Below are 17,322 nucleotides of genomic sequence, written 5' to 3' on the forward strand. Positions count from 1 at the left end.
GCCCCTTCATGACATGACTGCGGACGGTCCTGTGTGCCTTGGTCTTCAGGACGACTCCATCGTCAGGACCCCAGCAAACGATAAACTCGCAGGGTTGCCGATGTTTTAGGGCTTGTACTACGTGACGTCGCACTCTCGCCGGCGTAGATGGAGAGGCTGATACAGGAGGTTGGACTGCATTTTGGTGGTCGAAGTCTTTGTACTTTAAGGAGTATACTGGCGGGTGAACGGGTCGAGGGCGAAGCTTTTCAATCTGACAACCGCAACCAGGTCAACATATCAGGAGCATAATGGGTTCACTTCTGCTCTGGCGAGCCTGGCAACAATGACGTCAAATAACTTGAATTGCATCAAAAGTCTTAAGTGCATACTAACATGGGATCACAGGGCCATGGGAAATAACTCTGCAACGTGTCCCGCCTTAGTCGTCACTGAGGACCCGAGGTCGCTAATGACCTCCCAAGGCGACTAGCATCCCTCCCAGGTCAAGACCTAAATCTACCCCAAGTAAGCGAGCCGGTGGTTTCAAATGACGATACGAGTCGGTCCATGCACTTCAAACGCCTCTCGCCGACTCGTTATCGCCGGGCAGATGTTACATTTTCTGGCAGTTGGTGCCCATTGAGCAGTCGCCAGGCTATTGAAAGAGACATAATTATTAGCTTTGCTCGTTCAGCAATGGCCGCAATGCACGCTGCAGGACTGCTTGGACTTACCCAAAGACCGGCACAGCATCCCTCCACTCTCTGGTAGTCGGGGCAAGGGGCATTCGGGTCCTCTGTCAATCGCCAGTGGTCAGCTTTGTCATTTCGCACGAACTCTTCTACAAGTAGTTACAAAAATGGAGGCGAGGTGGCAGAAACACTTACTGGGAGTGCAGACATTGCCGACAAACTCGAGGGGGTCTGGGGGAAAGTAACCGCAGAGGGTACCAAAGTTGTACGGGCTCGACGTCCACCTATCAACACCGCGGCAGCACAGGTTGTTCTGCTTGCCGGCTGGGCACGAGCTCGTTGGGGATGGTGGTGCGATCGAGGTCGGCGACGGCACGACACCAGTATACACGGTGAGCCGGTTTGGGGCGCCGCAGGCCTGCGAGGCTAGGCCGCGGCAGGGCGTGGTGCATCCGGCCTGGTCGGCGACGGCGCTCGCGGGGAGCGAGGGGGCACAGAAGCACTCGCCGCCGTTCTCGAGGCCAGCGACGGGGAACCCCTGGCCGGTACAGAAAGCGATGCAGACCTCGGCGCGCGAGAACACGTACGAAGGCTGATAGGCGCCGGTCAACAGGCGGGAGTTGACGTCGTCGACGTAGCAGCCCGTGTAGGACCAGCCTGCGGGCAGGGCGCTCGGGTTGGCGGGAGCTTGCCGTAAAATATGAGGCGAGCCGGCCTGGGTAAGCGGGCTTCCTGCCAACAGGGCAATAGCCAGTGCTTGGTTTGAGATGAACATTGTGACTAGAATGATACTCTGCCACGGGATTTTTCGAGGAGGAGACTGGGGCACACTGGAAGATCTGCAGTTTATGCTAAGAGAATCGTAGGATTCGACGTTGAGATCGTGTTGGTCTTATAGGCCGATCCTGCCAGGGGTAAATGGCTGTATCTCAAATAGAGGCTGGGCAAACAATATTAGATAGGTTGTGGAGCCTATAAGGAGCGCAGCCCTGGCCCTTGTGCGGCTCGTATGGATTTGTGGAGCCCGTCCGAGGATCTAGATGTGTGGCAGACGCTGTGTCGAACCACTCGCCGGGTCGGATAGGCCTCGTATGGAGGAGCCCACTGCGTGCCTGCCTTCCTGCCTGCCGGAAACGGCTAAGACAATGGTATCCCGGCCACGGAACTCGTGTGAAAATGACGGTTTGTGGGGCCATTGCTGGCGGTGTATCCCAGAAGAAACGGGCAAACATTTGATAACCATTCGCGGATAGGGTTGAGCCAGGGGGAGGTTGATTGCCCCGTTTTTGGAAGAAGTGAGAAACAATTATTTATTCCGCTGAAGGATTCTCGGGCGCTCTGTCTGCGATAGGAAATTGCCCCATATTTGCACGGAGAACCCAGTGTTTATTTATCGCTGAAGGATTCTCGGGTGGTCCATCTACGATAGGAAAGTGCTCCGTATTTGAACGAATTGAGCACCTAGCGGCAGAAAACCGCATTAGCACAGGGCCAGAAATCAAGGTAGAGTTAGCAGCATCTTCATTGGTGATCTTCCGAGTGACAAGAGAGCAAGTGGTCCTTTACCTGCAGAGCCTCGGGTATCTGCTAAGCTCACACTTGTATTGGAGGTAAGTTGCGGTTGTGTCAAAGAAGGCGAACTGAACATAGGTCTAATAGCATTGTGAATGCATAGCTTCAGAGCAGAAAGATTCTTTGGCCGCAAGGATGGAGAAGTCCGCCTCATTGAGCGAACCGATGTGGTAACGCACTCCGGATATCTGGACGGCGATGTTGGCCTGATTTAAGCACAAGGATACACCACTGATTATGCAGTGCCGAGATGATCATCTAAGCGACGACGAAGAATATGAGATCGTCCTGCATACATGTTTCCACTTTACAGATCAGGACTGCCGGTTCTGTGGCAAACCTATTAGCTGGGCCAGTGTCCTCAACCGCGCCGCTCTCAGTACCTGCCTCGTCACTCCCGCCAAGGTGTTTCTCAATCAGACCGGCGCGTGCGAGGGCTACTGCGTTCGCTGGTGTGGCACGGTGTGCCTGTAGCCCCAGTGCGAGGTCAAGCAGGTACTGCTGGAGGAAGAGTCGGGGAAGGGTCAAAAAGTAACGCAGGAGTGTCATGCAATAGGGCGTACCAGCGACTGGCTCTAGAATGGAAACGTGTTAGCTTGTGCTTAACAGTTAAGAAAGAGGGAAGTATTCAATTGGATGCTATCCCTCACAGAATTGTGGCTTCACAGGACTGGGTGCACATAGTAATTTTTTTAAACGATGTGATCAACTTACGGAAGAACACGGCCCGGTCCCGAATCCTTCACTGTCCTGCACCCGCACCCTCACTACTCGCATCGTCACTGCAAATGGCCCGCTCTTGCTTCGGCACAGCCTCGCGGACCCAGATATCCTGATGTATGGAGTACACGGTCGACACTGAATTCGCATCCCCGCCCCCGAGCGGCACGGCAGAGAAGACTCCGTTCGGGCTCATAGAGTGGTTCAACACGGTATACGTTGCGCTGATGGCGCCTCCTTCCCCCATTTTTCGCGACATGGGAGGATCGCTGAGGCGCCTGTGTGGTGCTGGGTGTGCGTGAACAGGCTCAGCGCCAACGGAATCTGGTCTTTGACCTCCTCGACGCCGTGCATGAGGCCGAGGGACGAGCAGTTGGCGGACACGTCCGGTGTGAGGCTCGCTGCGGGGACGTCAAAGGCGCGGCTGTTCACTGCAAGGGCGTAGCGGGCTACGGCTTGGCGGAGCTGTTCAATGTGCTCAGAGGCCCCGGCGGAGTGTGCGGCCACGTCAAGCTGGCGTCAACGCAATGCGGTACACCCCGTTGACCATCGATACTTTCACCTGCGCGTAGCTGGTTCGCTGCCTCCACATCTTTGTATTGCAGCTATATGACGAATAGCATAAGCACAGCATCGTTGAATCAAGCTTTCCTCTCACTAGTACGTGGCTCACCGGTAGTGTTCTGGCGCAAACCCTCAATTCCAAATCCAGTTTGTGAGATGATCTTCGCCAGCATGGCAGGGTCCGGGCTCTTTACATTCCAACAGACCCCAGCTTGCCCCTCTTTACATTCCAACAGACCCCAGCTTGCCCCTCATAGTAATAGTCACTACCGGCCTGGATGATGGGCAGGGTTAGATATTATCTCAAAAACATTCAGAGCGCTGGACTGGTTGTCACAAGTATTAACCCTGTTCCGTCTCTTCGAACTCTTTATTACAAGTCGTCGGCCCCAAAGCTGATGTCCTTGAAATGCATTATCAACTCGTGAAGCTTAGCCATATTTGTCTCATCGACATTACGCGGCCGTTCAAGTCTGAAGTTGAACTCTCTCCCCACACTTTTTTGAACGGCTAGTAACCGAGCTGGTTCAGTGCACTGAAACACGAAGATGGCAGCTAGCCGCCAGTACTCAGGTACGTATCGCATGAAACCGATCCTTCTCCATGCCGTTTGAGGATCCGTCGTAAAGATGTCATAGATTCCCAGAACGGGCATACGAGACAGCCATGCATACCTCCAGTTACTGAGCGCTTTCATAATAGGCAATGGCTGCATTTCCGAGGTGCCGCCATGGCGGTGATGGAAGATGAATATATGCAATGCTTGCCACGCGTGTTAGAACTACTCATCCGCCTGGCTGAGTATTTTGCAGAATAGTCAAGTGCTTACCACTTATGACCACGAAGAAGTTGAGCGCGCTCATCTGTCTGGTCATCGCCTGTTGCTCCTGCGAAAGATCATCCTCCATCATGATCTTCATGATGCCAGCAAACGAAGGCCGAAATTTCCCTATTGTACTCCGAGCCCAGGTGGCCATGTGTTGCGACCAACTGCTAACATCAGCAGCTTGGAAGCACACTTCTGGACACGTCAGGTTGATTTGAAGCTCTGAAACCAGCATCCGTGGTGTGCAGTTGTAGAATATCACAAACGCACTGTCGAGCAGGAACACATAAGCAATCGTTCGGAGGAGCTCCTCCCGGAAACCGAAAGCCCTCCAGGCGGTATCTTCCGCGGCTGCTTCTTGATACGCGCTCAAGTTATCATACGAGGCTCCGTATGGTTGAACACTACGCGCCGCAGCGACTACCTGACTAAAATCATGCCTTCGTGCTTGATTCTTCTGGGCAGTAGATCCCTCCCACGTCATCCAGAGCAGCATGGCATAGGCCGCACGTATAGCATCCAACCTAGCGGAGAGTTGGAGATGGTGCACGGCCCCGTCACACGTGGCTATGGGCTCATCGCTCAGCTGGGGATTCGAGAACACGAACGAATGCACAGCGTCGGCCCACCGCATCGCCTGATCGCCGTCGCTCTTCTCGGACGTGAGAGCGGCCCCGATGACTGCCATTGCAGCCAGGAGCGGAGCCGGCTTATTTGTTGTGGAGAAAGTCGGCTTGTGGAAGACTGGCCAATTCGGGTACCACAATGACCAGAAGGCCAGAATGAACCGTTCCAAGTTTTCCGGTGAAAAGAAGCGGGTACATAGAACCTCGGTTGTCGGAGACCAGTCTAAGGCGGCCCGATGTTGTCGGGCAGTGGCATGTATCGCCTCGCGAATGCCCAAGACAATGTCTCGGCTCTTGGCTTCAAGAGGATGCTGCACAGGGCCAAAACCCGTTCCTCCCGAAGCTACGACATTTTGGCGGGTTCCGGGAGCCGTCAAAAGCGCAGGACCGTCTATGGTTTCGCTGGTTCTTGATAGCTCGTGCTCTGTGACGAGAGACGACATGATATGCCTGCGTTCAACAGAGCTGCCGCAGTCGAATGATTTTGCCAGACCATCGGTGCAGGTGAACCGTGCCAGAAATGTCAACGCCGTCTGAGCACATGATGGACGTGGCACGAGAGATGGGGCGAGGGAGATGGGTCCAGCGGCGGCCCAATTGGTTTCGAAGAGAGCGTCATGCAAGATGTTTTCTCCGCAACCGAATTGAACATCCATCACGGCCCATGCATCCTCGGATAGCAGGTCGATACACTGCTCAGGGACAAGCGGAGCCAGGCCAAATACTTCCGACGAGGGATTGATGCAATCCAGGTCTTTGCACGTACTGAACTTCGCGATCGCCGCGGCTGGAACTTCTTCGACGCCGATTTGAAGTAGTGCGCTGGGTTGGCTTGCCTGTGCCACCCGGTGGCGGGACGATGATAATCCCTTCGCGTGGAAAGTGCAGGGTATGTTCAACCGCAAGCAAGAATGACAAGGCATAGCTTGCGTGCATTTTCGTTTTCTCTCGGTGCATTGGTCGCATGACACCTGCTTCCTGCCACGTTTTGATACTGCCAAGCTCGGTATGGCGGATCCTCGATCCAGGCGCTCTTTGCAAGTTCGTAAGTGGCGAATGAGCGCATCCCTGGGACATAGGCAGTCAATATGTGTCCAACGTGTGAACATGACATGGAGCTCACCTTCGGCTGAACGACAAGGTACAAAAGTCGCAAGAATATGCTCGTGTATTGCCATCTGCGCCCAGGTCAGTGGTTGTGGTCTTGTCAAGGCAGAGAAAACGCTCGCAACGCAAGGGCTACTCACGAGAAAGGAGGTGCCTCTGAAGATGCTCTGGAACTAATAGTATTAGCCAGTTGCGCGAGAGTTGTCAAGTGGACAAAACGCATCACCACCAACCTTGTTTTGCGAAGCTGCGAGAACAGCCCGAACAACAGTAAAGACCTGACGCAGTTGCTCTGGACATGTCTATCGCACCCCTGCGGCAGGGGTTCAGTGCTGTGAAATGATGTCCTTGTGAAGAATAGGCCTCACAACACCTGCGGCTCACAGATTGACTCCGATTCAGGGGTTGGCAGTAGTGCCAGGCGGCATCAGATGCACGCATACACGGAGATATTATCAGTAGTAAGACGGAGGCTCCCAGTGTGTGCGAGGGTGTGAAAGCGCAGTCGTGGGTCCCCTACGTTGATGATTCAGCGGTAGAGAAGGAGGATGGATGAGCCAGGGAGGCTGCATGCCGCTCTCATGGAAGCGGAACCCCCGCACCCGCCACCCCCGCAAGACCCGCCAATTTAGAGCCGCGCCAATGTGGGGGAAACACTGCACCCCCGTATCTCCGGGCTCCTATCAATGATACAGGACGGTAACCCTGCGAGGTACCATTCGGAGCACCTCCAGTGCCAGCCGCCAGCTCTCGTTTCCAGCACGGAAAACCCGTGCGCAGCTCTAGGAGGAGCCACGGCTGAGGCCCCAGGAGAGTATTACCGACTATCAGCCCCCGATGGCGACGCATGTATCACCAACTGGCTCCGATATTGCCACCGACTGCGTGTTCTGGGCATCTCTACTTGGGCCGGCGTCTGGACCGCTTGCGTGGCACGCGGGAAAATAGCCACCTCCACGTCTGTGGCTTGTGGTGGCGGTGGGGAATTATCCCCCCCTCTCCCGCTGTCGTTCTCGTAGATCCCGCGGCGTTAGTCTTGCGCCGTCGCGGAGTGAAACTCCACCCTGGCTAGCAGATGTTACTAATTGCGTTGTCAGTAGAGCATGGATGGGCAAACTCAGTCGGATATTTCCCCACAAACAAGAACGCTCTTTCGCTACATTCGGAGATCGAAGCTCGCGTTGAGCTCAGGGAATATAAGTTGCGAGAAACTCCTGGCCAAAGGTGCATATTAAAATCGACGAAAGGCCATGAACCATATCTGCCTCGATAACGCAGCGCATCATCTCATCAGCTTATTCCCATAATCACACCAGACCGATCTGCCTCCAAATGACTCAAACAAAAGAACCTGTGCGGCCGATGCGGCTACCGCCCAACACGCCGCTGGAGAAGTTCGCCGAGTTTATACACCTCGTCCAAGAGATTTGCGGCCGCGAAAATGTCGAGATTGTCGCCAAACCCGAGCAACTATCTAAAGATCATTATCTTGATCAGAGCAAGGTACACGATATGTTCTACCTGCTGGGAAAGGATTGCTTTGTATCGTCTGCCGTTGTTGCCCCACGCGATGTATCGGAGGTTCAACAGATTGTCCGACTGTGCAATGATTTCGACATTCCCCTATGGCCATTCTCGATCGGTCGAAATGTTGGTTACGGCGGTGCTGCGCCAAGGGTCCCAGGGTCGGTCGGACTCGATCTTGGTAAAAACATGAACAAGATTCTCAAAGTCGACGTGGAGGGCGCCTACGCGCTGGTGGAACCTGGAGTGACTTATGCAGACCTCCACAACTACCTTGTCGAACACAATCTGCGCGACAAACTCTGGATCGACGTGCCTGACCTAGGCGGAGGCTCCGTTCTTGGCAATACCACTGAGAGAGGTGTCGGCTACACCCCATACGGTAAGCCAAGTTTCTCATCGTCCAACCTCTTTCCAGCTGTGGACCTAACAGCAGCACAGGCGACCATTTCATGATGCACTGTGGCATGGAAGGTGAGCAACCATAATCCTTAATGAGAGTGACGTGCCAAATCTAATGGGTTGACTCGCAGTGGTTCTGCCCGACGGTAGCCTTGTCCGTACGGTATGCTTTGATTTGCCCCCCCCATCTTCGGCGGATGGATACTCTAGCAATGGTTGATGATACTGACATTCATGCTACCTAGGGCATGGGTGCGCTGCCAAATCCGAATAGCGACCCCAGCAAGCCTGCTCACGAACAAGATGCGAATGAGTCGTGGCAATTGTTCAACTATGGATTCGGCCCATACAACGATGGGATCTTCACTCAGTCCTCCCTAGGAATCGTGGTGAAGATGGGCATCTGGCTTATGGTGAATCCTGGTGGGTATCAAAGCTACATGATTACCATTCCCAAGGATGAAGATCTTCATAAGGCAGTGGAGATAATCAGACCGTTGCGCGTATCGATGGTTCTTCAGAATGTCCCGACCATCAGGCACATCCTTCTGGATGCAGCTGTTATGGTTAGTATTTCCACAGTCGTCGTCGGCACATATATGCGGGGTTCCTTTTCTCTAACAGCTAACAACAACAATAGGGAAACCGAGCTTCGTACACCAATTCAGACAAGCCACTCACGGACGCGGAGTTGGACCAGATAGCTGCGAAGCTGAATCTCGGACGTTGGAACTTCTACGGTGCACTCTACGGCCCTGAACCTATTCGACAGGCAATGTGGCAAGTCGTCAAGCAGGCATTCTCCGCTATCCCAGGCGCAAAATTCTATTTCCCTGAAGATCAGCCCGACAATCTCGTTCTTCAAACAAGAAACCTGACGCTACAGGGCATACCAACCACGACCGAGTTGAAATGGGTCGACTGGCTGCCCAACGGCGCTCATCTCTTCTTCTCACCCATCGCCAAAGTAACTGGGGACGACGCAATGGCCCAGTATCAGCTCACGAGGAGTCGCTGCGAGGAAGTTGGACTGGACTTTATTGGGACGTTCATAATTGGAATGCGCGAGATGCACCACATTGTGTGCCTCGTCTTTGATCGGAAGGACCCCGAGTCCTGCAAGAAGGCTCATTGGGTCATCTCAACTCTCATCGATGACGCAGCCGAACGAGGCTGGGGAGAGTACAGGACACACCTTGCGCTCATGGACAAGGTTGCCCAGACATACAGTTTCAACGACAACGCGCAGATGAAGCTCAATAGAGCTATCAAGCAAGCTCTGGACCCCAGGGGAATTCTTGCGCCGGGAAAGAATGGGATATGGCCCAGTAACTACAACGCCGAACAGTGGGAGATTGTCCCGAAGGGTGTGTAGACCTGGCTTTCAGTAGTATACCATACCAGAATCTTAAAGCGCGTTGCCAATGCTGCAAAAAGTAGTCAAGTAGTTGATTCAGGTATGATAAACAACATTTGAAAGGATCTTTTCTGTCTCACTACTAGCCGTCAACCTTTTATGTCTCGTCTCCCCGCCTTTGATCCTATATAGGTTATCTGCAACATTAAGGTTAGCTGTAAGAACTGCTGCACTTACTTAACCAAAATTGGTAGAGACGCCACAGAAGAGCATCTAGTAGGGTACATAGGCACCAGTGGACTTAGCAGGATGGGCAGGTGTGTACGAGTTAAAGTAAGATTGGAAGCTCGAACTTGGTACGCTGAGAGGGTACCAGGTTTTCTGGGTTTAAGTAAAACTACCTCACGATACTTGACGCATCGGTATAATATGCTGATCGCTGGCTACCGACTCCGCTCCAGTAATCTTCTCCGGTGGCCTGACCATTGCCATCTCGACGGCCCTCGCTAACTTGACGCACCCGACATCGACACTCCGCCAAAAGATATCTGCTACAAAGATCGTAATGACAAGACACATGAACCAGCCTAGGAGAAGGCCTAGACACCAGCCGCTCTGCCCGCCGGCCCACTGGACCGGCGCGTCTCTACCAGCAGTTGCGCCCTCCTCAGGTTCGATAATATACACGCCCACCACATTTTTAAAGATCAGCGGCTGCACCGCAAATCCAAGCGAGTGCATGACGGGGCCATGGCACAGGTATAGCGCGTAGGATATACGGCCGAGGTATTGTGCGACGGGGTTCTCGAAGACCCAGGCCGCGAGCCTTGGGAGCAGCGGGACGGAGAAGATGAAGAGAATGCTGCCGACGGCGTGCCAGAAGAGGTACTTGCCGTCGCCAAAGGCGCGCGGAGTGAGGTACTGGGAAAGTACGGTGAAGCCGGGTGTCGAGCTGCCCCGGGCGTCCGGGTATGAGAGGAAGAATAGAGAGGAGAGGAGGATGAGAACCAGACAGGTGGTGAAGAAGATGGATAGAGGCATGAGGGTACGTGGCTTGGTAGTTGGCTCAGGGCTTCCTTGCTCCAGGTCTACTACGCGTGGAGCGGTCGAGGCGGAAGAGGACGAGACCCGAAGGCGGAGTCGGCCTCTGCCAATACCCTGCTTTACCCGTCCTACTACAGTCCGCCACGACCACGGCGAGGAACGTGAGGCAATGTACAGGTGCAACTCAGCCATGACAGCACCGCCTAGGAACACGCCGACATCCCACCGGCCATACCAGAGACAGTAGACGCAGCCGATCCAGAGTAGCGAACCCCTCCACGAGCCACGGAGTGATGCCGTACCCAGCAGTGCAAGAAACAGCACCATGGAACTGCGGAACTCGATCGGGATCGTCCACAGGTGCGGGTCGTACTCGATATACATCGGGTTCCAGTTCCACGGGTTGCTCCAGTCCCACCAGCTGTAGTACAGGTCGCGCAGGGTGGTGCCCAGATCCGGGCGGCGGTCAGGGTTGGGCTCCCACTCTCCGCCTTGCCACGGGCTGCCCTTGAGTTTCCACCCTGGCTCGTATGCACCCAGCCAAGCAGCAAGGGCGATGATGATGATACTGAAGGTCGGAGGCAGGAAGAGCCGCATACCGCGGCGGAAGGTCAGCGAGGCCAGAGACGAGTGCGCTTTCGATAGGTTGCGCTGGCGCACGAGCTGGATGAAACGGTGGCTGAGAACGTAGCCCGAAACGGCGAAGAAGACGCATACTGCGGCGCGGCCACGGGCTACGAGACATAGGAAGGGGTATTGGTGGGCATAGACATGCTCGCCGTTGCTGTCGGGGTTGAAGCCGTGGATGACGGTCAATGTGTAGGGGTAAAGGAAATGGAAGTTGAAGACGATGAGGCAGGCGATGCCGCGTATGCCGTCGAGGGATGCCAGCTTCTTGGCCGGGCTGGTTGTTACAGTCGGCGTCGGGCTCGCAGGTTTCTGAAATCGAAGGAAGCTTGGAACAAGCTGGAGAGCGGCAGCCAGTGTCCAGCTGCCGACAACCTTGGCAGCTTGTTCGAGCTTCACCCATCTCGGGCTTGGTGTAGACTTCGACATGTCTTGTAAGAGGCCCCAGCCTTCGTCGTAGTCGTCGTCTTCTTGGAAGTCTTCGAGGTACTCTGGGGGGTTTGGGTTCGTCGTAGAGTCCTGGCTGCCGTTGAGAGACACCAGCGGCTGGAGAGGCACAGAGGTGGGCAACTGCAACATTTTGACTTGCTGCAAGGGAGATACGCCCAAGCACGACAGCAGCAGCACTTGTATATGCGTCTAGACCATCTGCCCGGTAAGATTGCCACCCTATTGGTATTCAATTACCACTATTACGAGACCCGCACGACCTACTTGCCCATACGAGGCCACGATGTCGGGAGGCTTAGACAGGGGCTCTCTGGGGAGGCCGGCGCAGGTGGATATCACAATTGTCGCCGCCTGGAATGGCGTTTGTGGGAAGACCAACTTGAGCAATCCTCTCCGTGCTTCCCCTCGGATAATCCAGTCTAAACACCATGGATCTGGCTCCCCTGTTTCTGTAAGATAATCGATGCAGCCCTGAGTCCTGATCTGATCTAGGTGGTGCCGATGAAGATCTGTAATTCCCTCTCAACCCAAAATACAAGAGCCCCTTTTCAAAACTCGCGATCATACAGCGACAGTCATTGGGCACGAATGATTGTGACTGTAGATACCTCTGACCAATGTGTCCATCTAGGCAAGGTCAAGTCCCTGTCCATACGCAGCATGCGACAAGGGAGATGACCTTACGAGCCGACTGTGGATCCGACCAGATGCAGAAATACAGCCCAAGAGAGCATAAGCCGCACCGGTCTTGGCAGGCTTTCTCCGGAGCCTCAAGCAACGAGATTAAAAAGAGAGCACAGGGGCCAGCAACCACTGACAGGGCTATGGCAAGACGCGAAAAAGCATCTGGACGGTGCGAGCCAGAGGGAAAAGATAGACCCAGCAGGATCGTGGCCGCGGAATCCTCCGTGGCCCATAAGCTGTTGTGGAGTCTATCGCGCTCCAGGCTAAATCTATTGGCGCCCTGGGCTAGGCTGCCACTTTTTGCCCCCCCCAGTCACTTTTTCCATCTGGCAGGTTATCCACTTTCTGCATGAAACCGTTCCTTTTGTTCTTTGACAGGAGATGACCCCACTACTCGAAGTCATGCTTGTACCTGTCTCGTGTGTGGCTATGTAACGCAAAAATGGTCTGAAAGTGCAGTTTCGACGACTGCTGACTGGCCCAACACCTGTTATTCAAGGAAGGAAGTTCTTCGGGCTCGACCATGTCAGATAAACCTGCACTTATGCCTGCGATGTGGTTGAACCGATATTTCTCCATTGTTTGTGCTGAAGTTCAAGGTCATGCTGGCTTAGTCATCCAAGACATCCTGTACAAATAGATGTCGTGACAGCAGGCAGCATCAGAGAGTTTCTCTCCTTCAATGAATCAAGTGCTCAAGTCCTCTTTTAACAGTTTGCTGAACATGGAAGCATGGCAAATTTCGGTGGTCGATGGAAATTTCCATGGTCCAGGCGTTTGGCTCCGTTGTCCCATCGTGGAACTCAAGTGAAATTTGCTCGTGTATGGTAAGTCAGAAATAAGTAGGAGCTCTTCGCCCTTGGTAGTATTTCTCCCCACGCCTGCCACACCGGTCTGTCGTCTCGTGTAGCCTGTTCCTCGACAACAGCTACTCTGCCAACTTGATTCATGGTGCTTTAATCCTATCCTCGCAATGTGCCTGGACACAAGCCATAGGCTCACTTTCAGAGCCTGGACCAGCGGCAGCTGTAAAGCGTCTTCTTCAGTGGCTCCCTCTGACGAAGTAATATGTAGCACAACCTTCGTGAACCTGCATATGAGATCCACAAATCACTGACACATATGTGATCGACTGTCGCTGCAGCTGATAAGAGTTATCGTGTGATCCTCTGCTCTCGCCCCTTCTGCGTCCTGGTATCGGATAAGGAAACGACATAATCCAACACAAACTCGAGCCACACTAGTGGGGTCTCTCACGTGTAGGACACATTCCGTTCCACTATGTCCGATTCGAGCGATTACCATTACTGGCGCATTGAACTCAACACTCCTGGCACTCCCACGCCAGGGTCACCATCGAACTACTGCGCACGCCATAGCAAGCCCTGCACTAGCATTTGAATGTGCTGAGACTTCCGCGACCAGCACATTGGCTGGCGCATTTTCACGCAGGACCTCTTTGCGCAGACTCTTTGGTCATCAAGGTCCCTGCGGCATGGAGGAGCCTAAGCGCCACGGGCTCGGCCTCGGATCCAGGCTTAGCTAGTGCTGCAAGCTCCTTCACGTTGTCGAGCCTTATGCTGCCAGGCACAACCACCTTCTCAGGCTCAACAAAGACAGAGTCGACCTCGTCCGAGTCTCTTGCTACAGCTTGAACGAGCGCTTCGCTCACACTCTCGACATCGCCAGCCTCGTCGTTGTCTATGCCTCCCGCCTCGTCCACCGCGTCCACGTCCGCGTCCAAGTCGACAGTCTCATCCACATCAGAAGCATTGAAGTCTTCGACCACGACATCGTCGGGAAACCCTCCCGAGCCGACGTCCTTCGACACTGCAGACTACACTTACTACGAAGTCACGCTGCGTATCACTTTCGAGAGCACCCCCTCGGAAGTTCCAGCCACGAACACGTTCAGCCTCACCGTCAATGGACCCGCAACGCCATAGTGCGTGGTGGACGTGTCAAGCCTCGCCCCGACAGCATACGCATCGCAGACAATGCCGGCAACCGCTTCGTCCCCAAGACCGACGGCTTAATTGGGGTGTAACAAGATGGCGACTTCCCCTCGTATGGAGCCACTGACGATCCTGACGGCTCGCTGGCGGATACCAATCGATAATTCTACGATAACATCGTGCTCCAGCTGGGGAAGGCCACCAATGGTGCTTTTGAACTCAATACCAAAGCCAACGGTGTGACAAAATTTGTCGAGTCATCAAGCGCAGTAGGCGCGTGGTCCTCACCGACCGCAGCAGCGCCAGGATCAGCACCAGCGCAGAGGTTGTTACCTCGACTTCAGCTTCAGCTGCGACGGTCGGCTTCCGCTCCGGGACGACATTTACGAGCACCCGATAATATCTGGGCTTGAAGTATATTGTAGGACATAAACTCGCAACGTGCAGCTCTTGGTTGACACCAGCAATTGGATGGTAACTCTTTAGTACCAGCTTTCAGTGATTCAACCCAATATATGAACACCAACTAGCAAAAGCGTTATAGCGCTTAAAGACGATATCACAACGGCCTTCTTCACTCCTGGAGCAATGAAAGCCATAGCTAGCGTTTTGAAGTCTTCCTGATTGTTTGCCCTTGGGTACGGCGTCTTGGGTATGTCTTGCCCCAACAGTGGGCAGATTTGTTCCCACCCCAAACCTTCGTCCATGATGATCACATATAACCTACTGGATGAGACTTGGTCTTTGACCCAGCGGTTACTTGGAAAGGAGTAGAGAGTTAATACATAATGACTTTCAACCCACTGCTAAGCAGAGCTCGTATAAAGAACCAAGGGCATAACTCACTACTCTATATAGTTTTGGCGCAGTGTTGCCTCGACACCGACATCTGTGGGCATCTTGCCATCTGAAAACCGCCAGTAGAACAGCTCTGTCAGGGTAAACCACCCGTGGTTCAATGCATCGAAGTACCGTAAGAAGCAAAGAGGCGGCTTTCTGATGGATTGATAGAGGGCACCAATCGTGCTCTGGATCGACCTCACCCAGGCGTCCGGGTCTCGTTCGACATAGATGAAGACCACTTCGGGATCGTCCCCGTAGGCCCGGAAAACGGCGTCGCCGATATAAGACGGTATCCCGAGTATGATACTATCCTGAGTCAGTCACCATTTGAATCAAGTAGCTGCGGAAAAGGCCTGTGCTAAGAAGCCAGCGCTATCAAGACTCACTCGTAGCCAGCAAACCATTTGTCAAGCTCTGCACGACCGTATGCTTCTGTAGGTGAGGCGCCGTGGCGGGGGTCGGTAGTCTTAATGGCTTCAATGAACAGCTTCACATTTCGAACTGCGGTTTCTTTTCTATCAAGTCCTTTGAAGGGCTTCTAGCCCAGCATCTGGAAGGCTCTCATCAGACCCAGCGTACCTGTGCTGCGTATATCAGTGTGATTAGTAAGGTTTACTACCTACCTCGCGTGACGTACAATTTCTGCAGCGGCCCCCGAGGATTGGTTACATACCGACTGGCACCAAAAACGAACACTTTCGGATGGGTGTTTCCCACCGCCTTTTCCGGCAATTTATCGATAAATCGAGACATTGAGGCGTGTGGAAGAACAGACACTTGATCTGCTAGCACTCTATAAACGATATGGCGAAGCGACTGGCGAATTGCAAAATCAATGCAATCGCGTTACAGACATGGGAGGACGCAGTAACCGCGGCGGGTCCATCAAGAGCTATAGTCTCAAAATCGGGTATTGGCCTAATAACAGCCGAAAAAAGACCGGCAAAAACATCCGAACTTGAACGATTATAATTCCCGACAACGCGACCCGATATACCATAATCGAGGCTTTGAAGGGGATACATTACAGTTCGAGAGGGAACCAGCCTCTTGGCGTCGTACTTCCGTCCACCCTTCAGGGCTAATTGAACGACTGGGCGTGGGGGGTTTGTGTTCCGCAAGGTAGATAAAGCTAAAACATCGTGAGCGGTCAGAATAATAGTTTGATAGATTGCTCAAGTATACAGTAATGGCTATCTGCCCCAGAAGTCCTGACTATCATTCAGCCTGGTAGTGACGGTTACTACCAGGGGTAAGTTGGGGTAAGCCCATAGTTAAGGGCCGTGCGTGAGACCCCTGTAGCTAACCTATGATAGTTACTACTATGACGGTTATTACTACAGGGGTGTAGTGTGACGACCCGACTAACAGGTCGCAAGATCGGGCCAGGGACAAGGGCAGGTTATGCACGCGGGCGGACACACCCCTGGTTACGTAAGCATCTCATTATGTCAGTAGGAGGATATGTTGGATCGCAACATATCCACACATAGCCCGGATATAATGGATCACAACATATCTAAGTATATCCAGGAACATAGGGATATATCTCTATGGGAATCCGATGAAGGGCAAAGGATATATAGGGATAGGAGGATCTCCTTGTAGATAGTTATTACCTTTGTACTTTAGCGATCAATCTAAGTATTATTCTCATCCTTTATTTGACCTAGTTACTTAATTGACCCGAGTGTAATATCTCGTAAGAGATACGAACGATAACCCCTCGAGAACACGATAAGTACGGAGTTAGTATTATATAAGGCTGCTACCTACCTTATTTAGAATATAAACCCCCTAGCGCCCGGTCAGACGGTTAACCCCGGAGATCGGATCGTGATATTTTAATCGCTCTTGTTCGGGTAAGTATATCCCGGGCAATACTAATAAACAGGTACTACAGTTACAGGTCATGAACAATAACCCAGCACACACCCACCAACGTACCGCCGACCCATCGTAGGACATAGCACCTATACGTAGAAAACTTGGTACTGTGTCAGGTGTCACGATCCTGCCTCCGGGGTCAGCCGTCTGGCAGGGCGCTGGGGTTGCTGTTCTGCAAGATAGGTAAAGCCTGTACAATAACAACTAACACTCTGCTGTCGTTCTCTCTCTGGGTTGTCGTTCGTGTCTCTGGGAAGAGATACCAGTCTCGGCAATTGAGTGACTAGTTCAAGTGTGGGTGAAACTGATACTTAGATTGATCGCTGAAGTACAAAGGTAGTGACTGTGTATCTAGGAGATCCTCCGCATCTATATATCCTTTGTCCTTCATCGTGGTCACGACTCTGACCCCGATGGTCGTGGTCAGGTCCTGAGCCGAGTCCTGATGGTCATGCAGATG

General features: G+C 53.2%; 6 protein-coding genes across 6 annotated transcripts; 2 read left to right on the forward strand and 4 right to left on the reverse strand.

Moving 5' to 3' along the window:
- Window positions 1-367: 367 nt before the first annotated feature.
- B0I36DRAFT_388781 (WSC domain-containing protein) lies at window positions 368-1,510 on the reverse strand. The gene is made up of 3 exons (XM_046161269.1): window positions 870-1,510; window positions 717-778; window positions 368-637 (listed from the first exon to the last, which is right to left on the reverse strand). Exons 1-3 carry the CDS (start codon window positions 1,447-1,449, stop codon window positions 596-598), a joined length of 684 nt encoding a protein of 227 aa, XP_046006879.1. The 5' UTR covers window positions 1,450-1,510; the 3' UTR covers window positions 368-595.
- A 340-nt stretch (window positions 1,511-1,850) lies between these two features.
- B0I36DRAFT_354873 (uncharacterized protein) lies at window positions 1,851-3,512 on the forward strand (the record flags this gene model as incomplete). The annotated part of the gene is made up of 6 exons (XM_046157356.1): window positions 1,851-1,878; window positions 2,140-2,284; window positions 2,350-2,416; window positions 2,594-2,741; window positions 2,826-2,929; window positions 3,273-3,512. 6 exons carry the CDS (start codon window positions 1,851-1,853, stop codon window positions 3,510-3,512), a joined length of 732 nt encoding a protein of 243 aa, XP_046006880.1.
- Window positions 3,513-3,716: 204 nt separating this feature from the next.
- B0I36DRAFT_425501 (uncharacterized protein) lies at window positions 3,717-6,096 on the reverse strand (the record flags this gene model as incomplete). Its single annotated transcript, XM_046162327.1, has 4 exons — window positions 3,717-4,292; window positions 4,360-5,293; window positions 5,414-5,515; window positions 5,899-6,096. The coding sequence occupies 4 exons, from the start codon at window positions 6,094-6,096 to the stop codon at window positions 3,904-3,906; spliced, it is 1,623 nt and encodes a 540-aa protein (XP_046006881.1). The 3' UTR covers window positions 3,717-3,903.
- Window positions 6,097-7,442: 1,346 nt separating this feature from the next.
- Window positions 7,443-9,429, forward strand: B0I36DRAFT_277263 (uncharacterized protein). Its single transcript, XM_046151413.1, has 5 exons — window positions 7,443-7,995; window positions 8,055-8,087; window positions 8,147-8,178; window positions 8,261-8,581; window positions 8,656-9,429. Exons 1-5 carry the CDS (start codon window positions 7,452-7,454, stop codon window positions 9,388-9,390), a joined length of 1,665 nt encoding a protein of 554 aa, XP_046006882.1. The 5' UTR covers window positions 7,443-7,451; the 3' UTR covers window positions 9,391-9,429.
- A 345-nt stretch (window positions 9,430-9,774) lies between these two features.
- B0I36DRAFT_395537 (acyltransferase family-domain-containing protein) lies at window positions 9,775-11,622 on the reverse strand (the record flags this gene model as incomplete). Its single annotated transcript, XM_046161525.1, has 1 exon — window positions 9,775-11,622. The coding sequence occupies one exon, from the start codon at window positions 11,620-11,622 to the stop codon at window positions 9,775-9,777; it is 1,848 nt and encodes a 615-aa protein (XP_046006883.1).
- A 1,999-nt stretch (window positions 11,623-13,621) lies between these two features.
- Window positions 13,622-15,728, reverse strand: B0I36DRAFT_354877 (uncharacterized protein; the record flags this gene model as incomplete). The annotated part of the gene is given in 7 exon segments (XM_046157357.1): window positions 13,622-14,014; window positions 14,025-14,093; window positions 14,261-14,342; window positions 14,979-15,281; window positions 15,362-15,513; window positions 15,555-15,559; window positions 15,599-15,728. 7 exon segments carry the CDS (start codon window positions 15,726-15,728, stop codon window positions 13,622-13,624), a joined length of 1,134 nt encoding a protein of 377 aa, XP_046006884.1.
- Window positions 15,729-17,322: the final 1,594 nt, after the last annotated feature.

The sequence above is a fragment of the Microdochium trichocladiopsis genome, assembly GCF_020744255.1.
Source record: "Microdochium trichocladiopsis strain MPI-CAGE-CH-0230 chromosome Unknown B0I36scaffold_11, whole genome shotgun sequence".
In the NCBI taxonomy this organism is placed as follows: Eukaryota; Fungi; Ascomycota; class Sordariomycetes; order Xylariales; family Microdochiaceae; genus Microdochium; species Microdochium trichocladiopsis.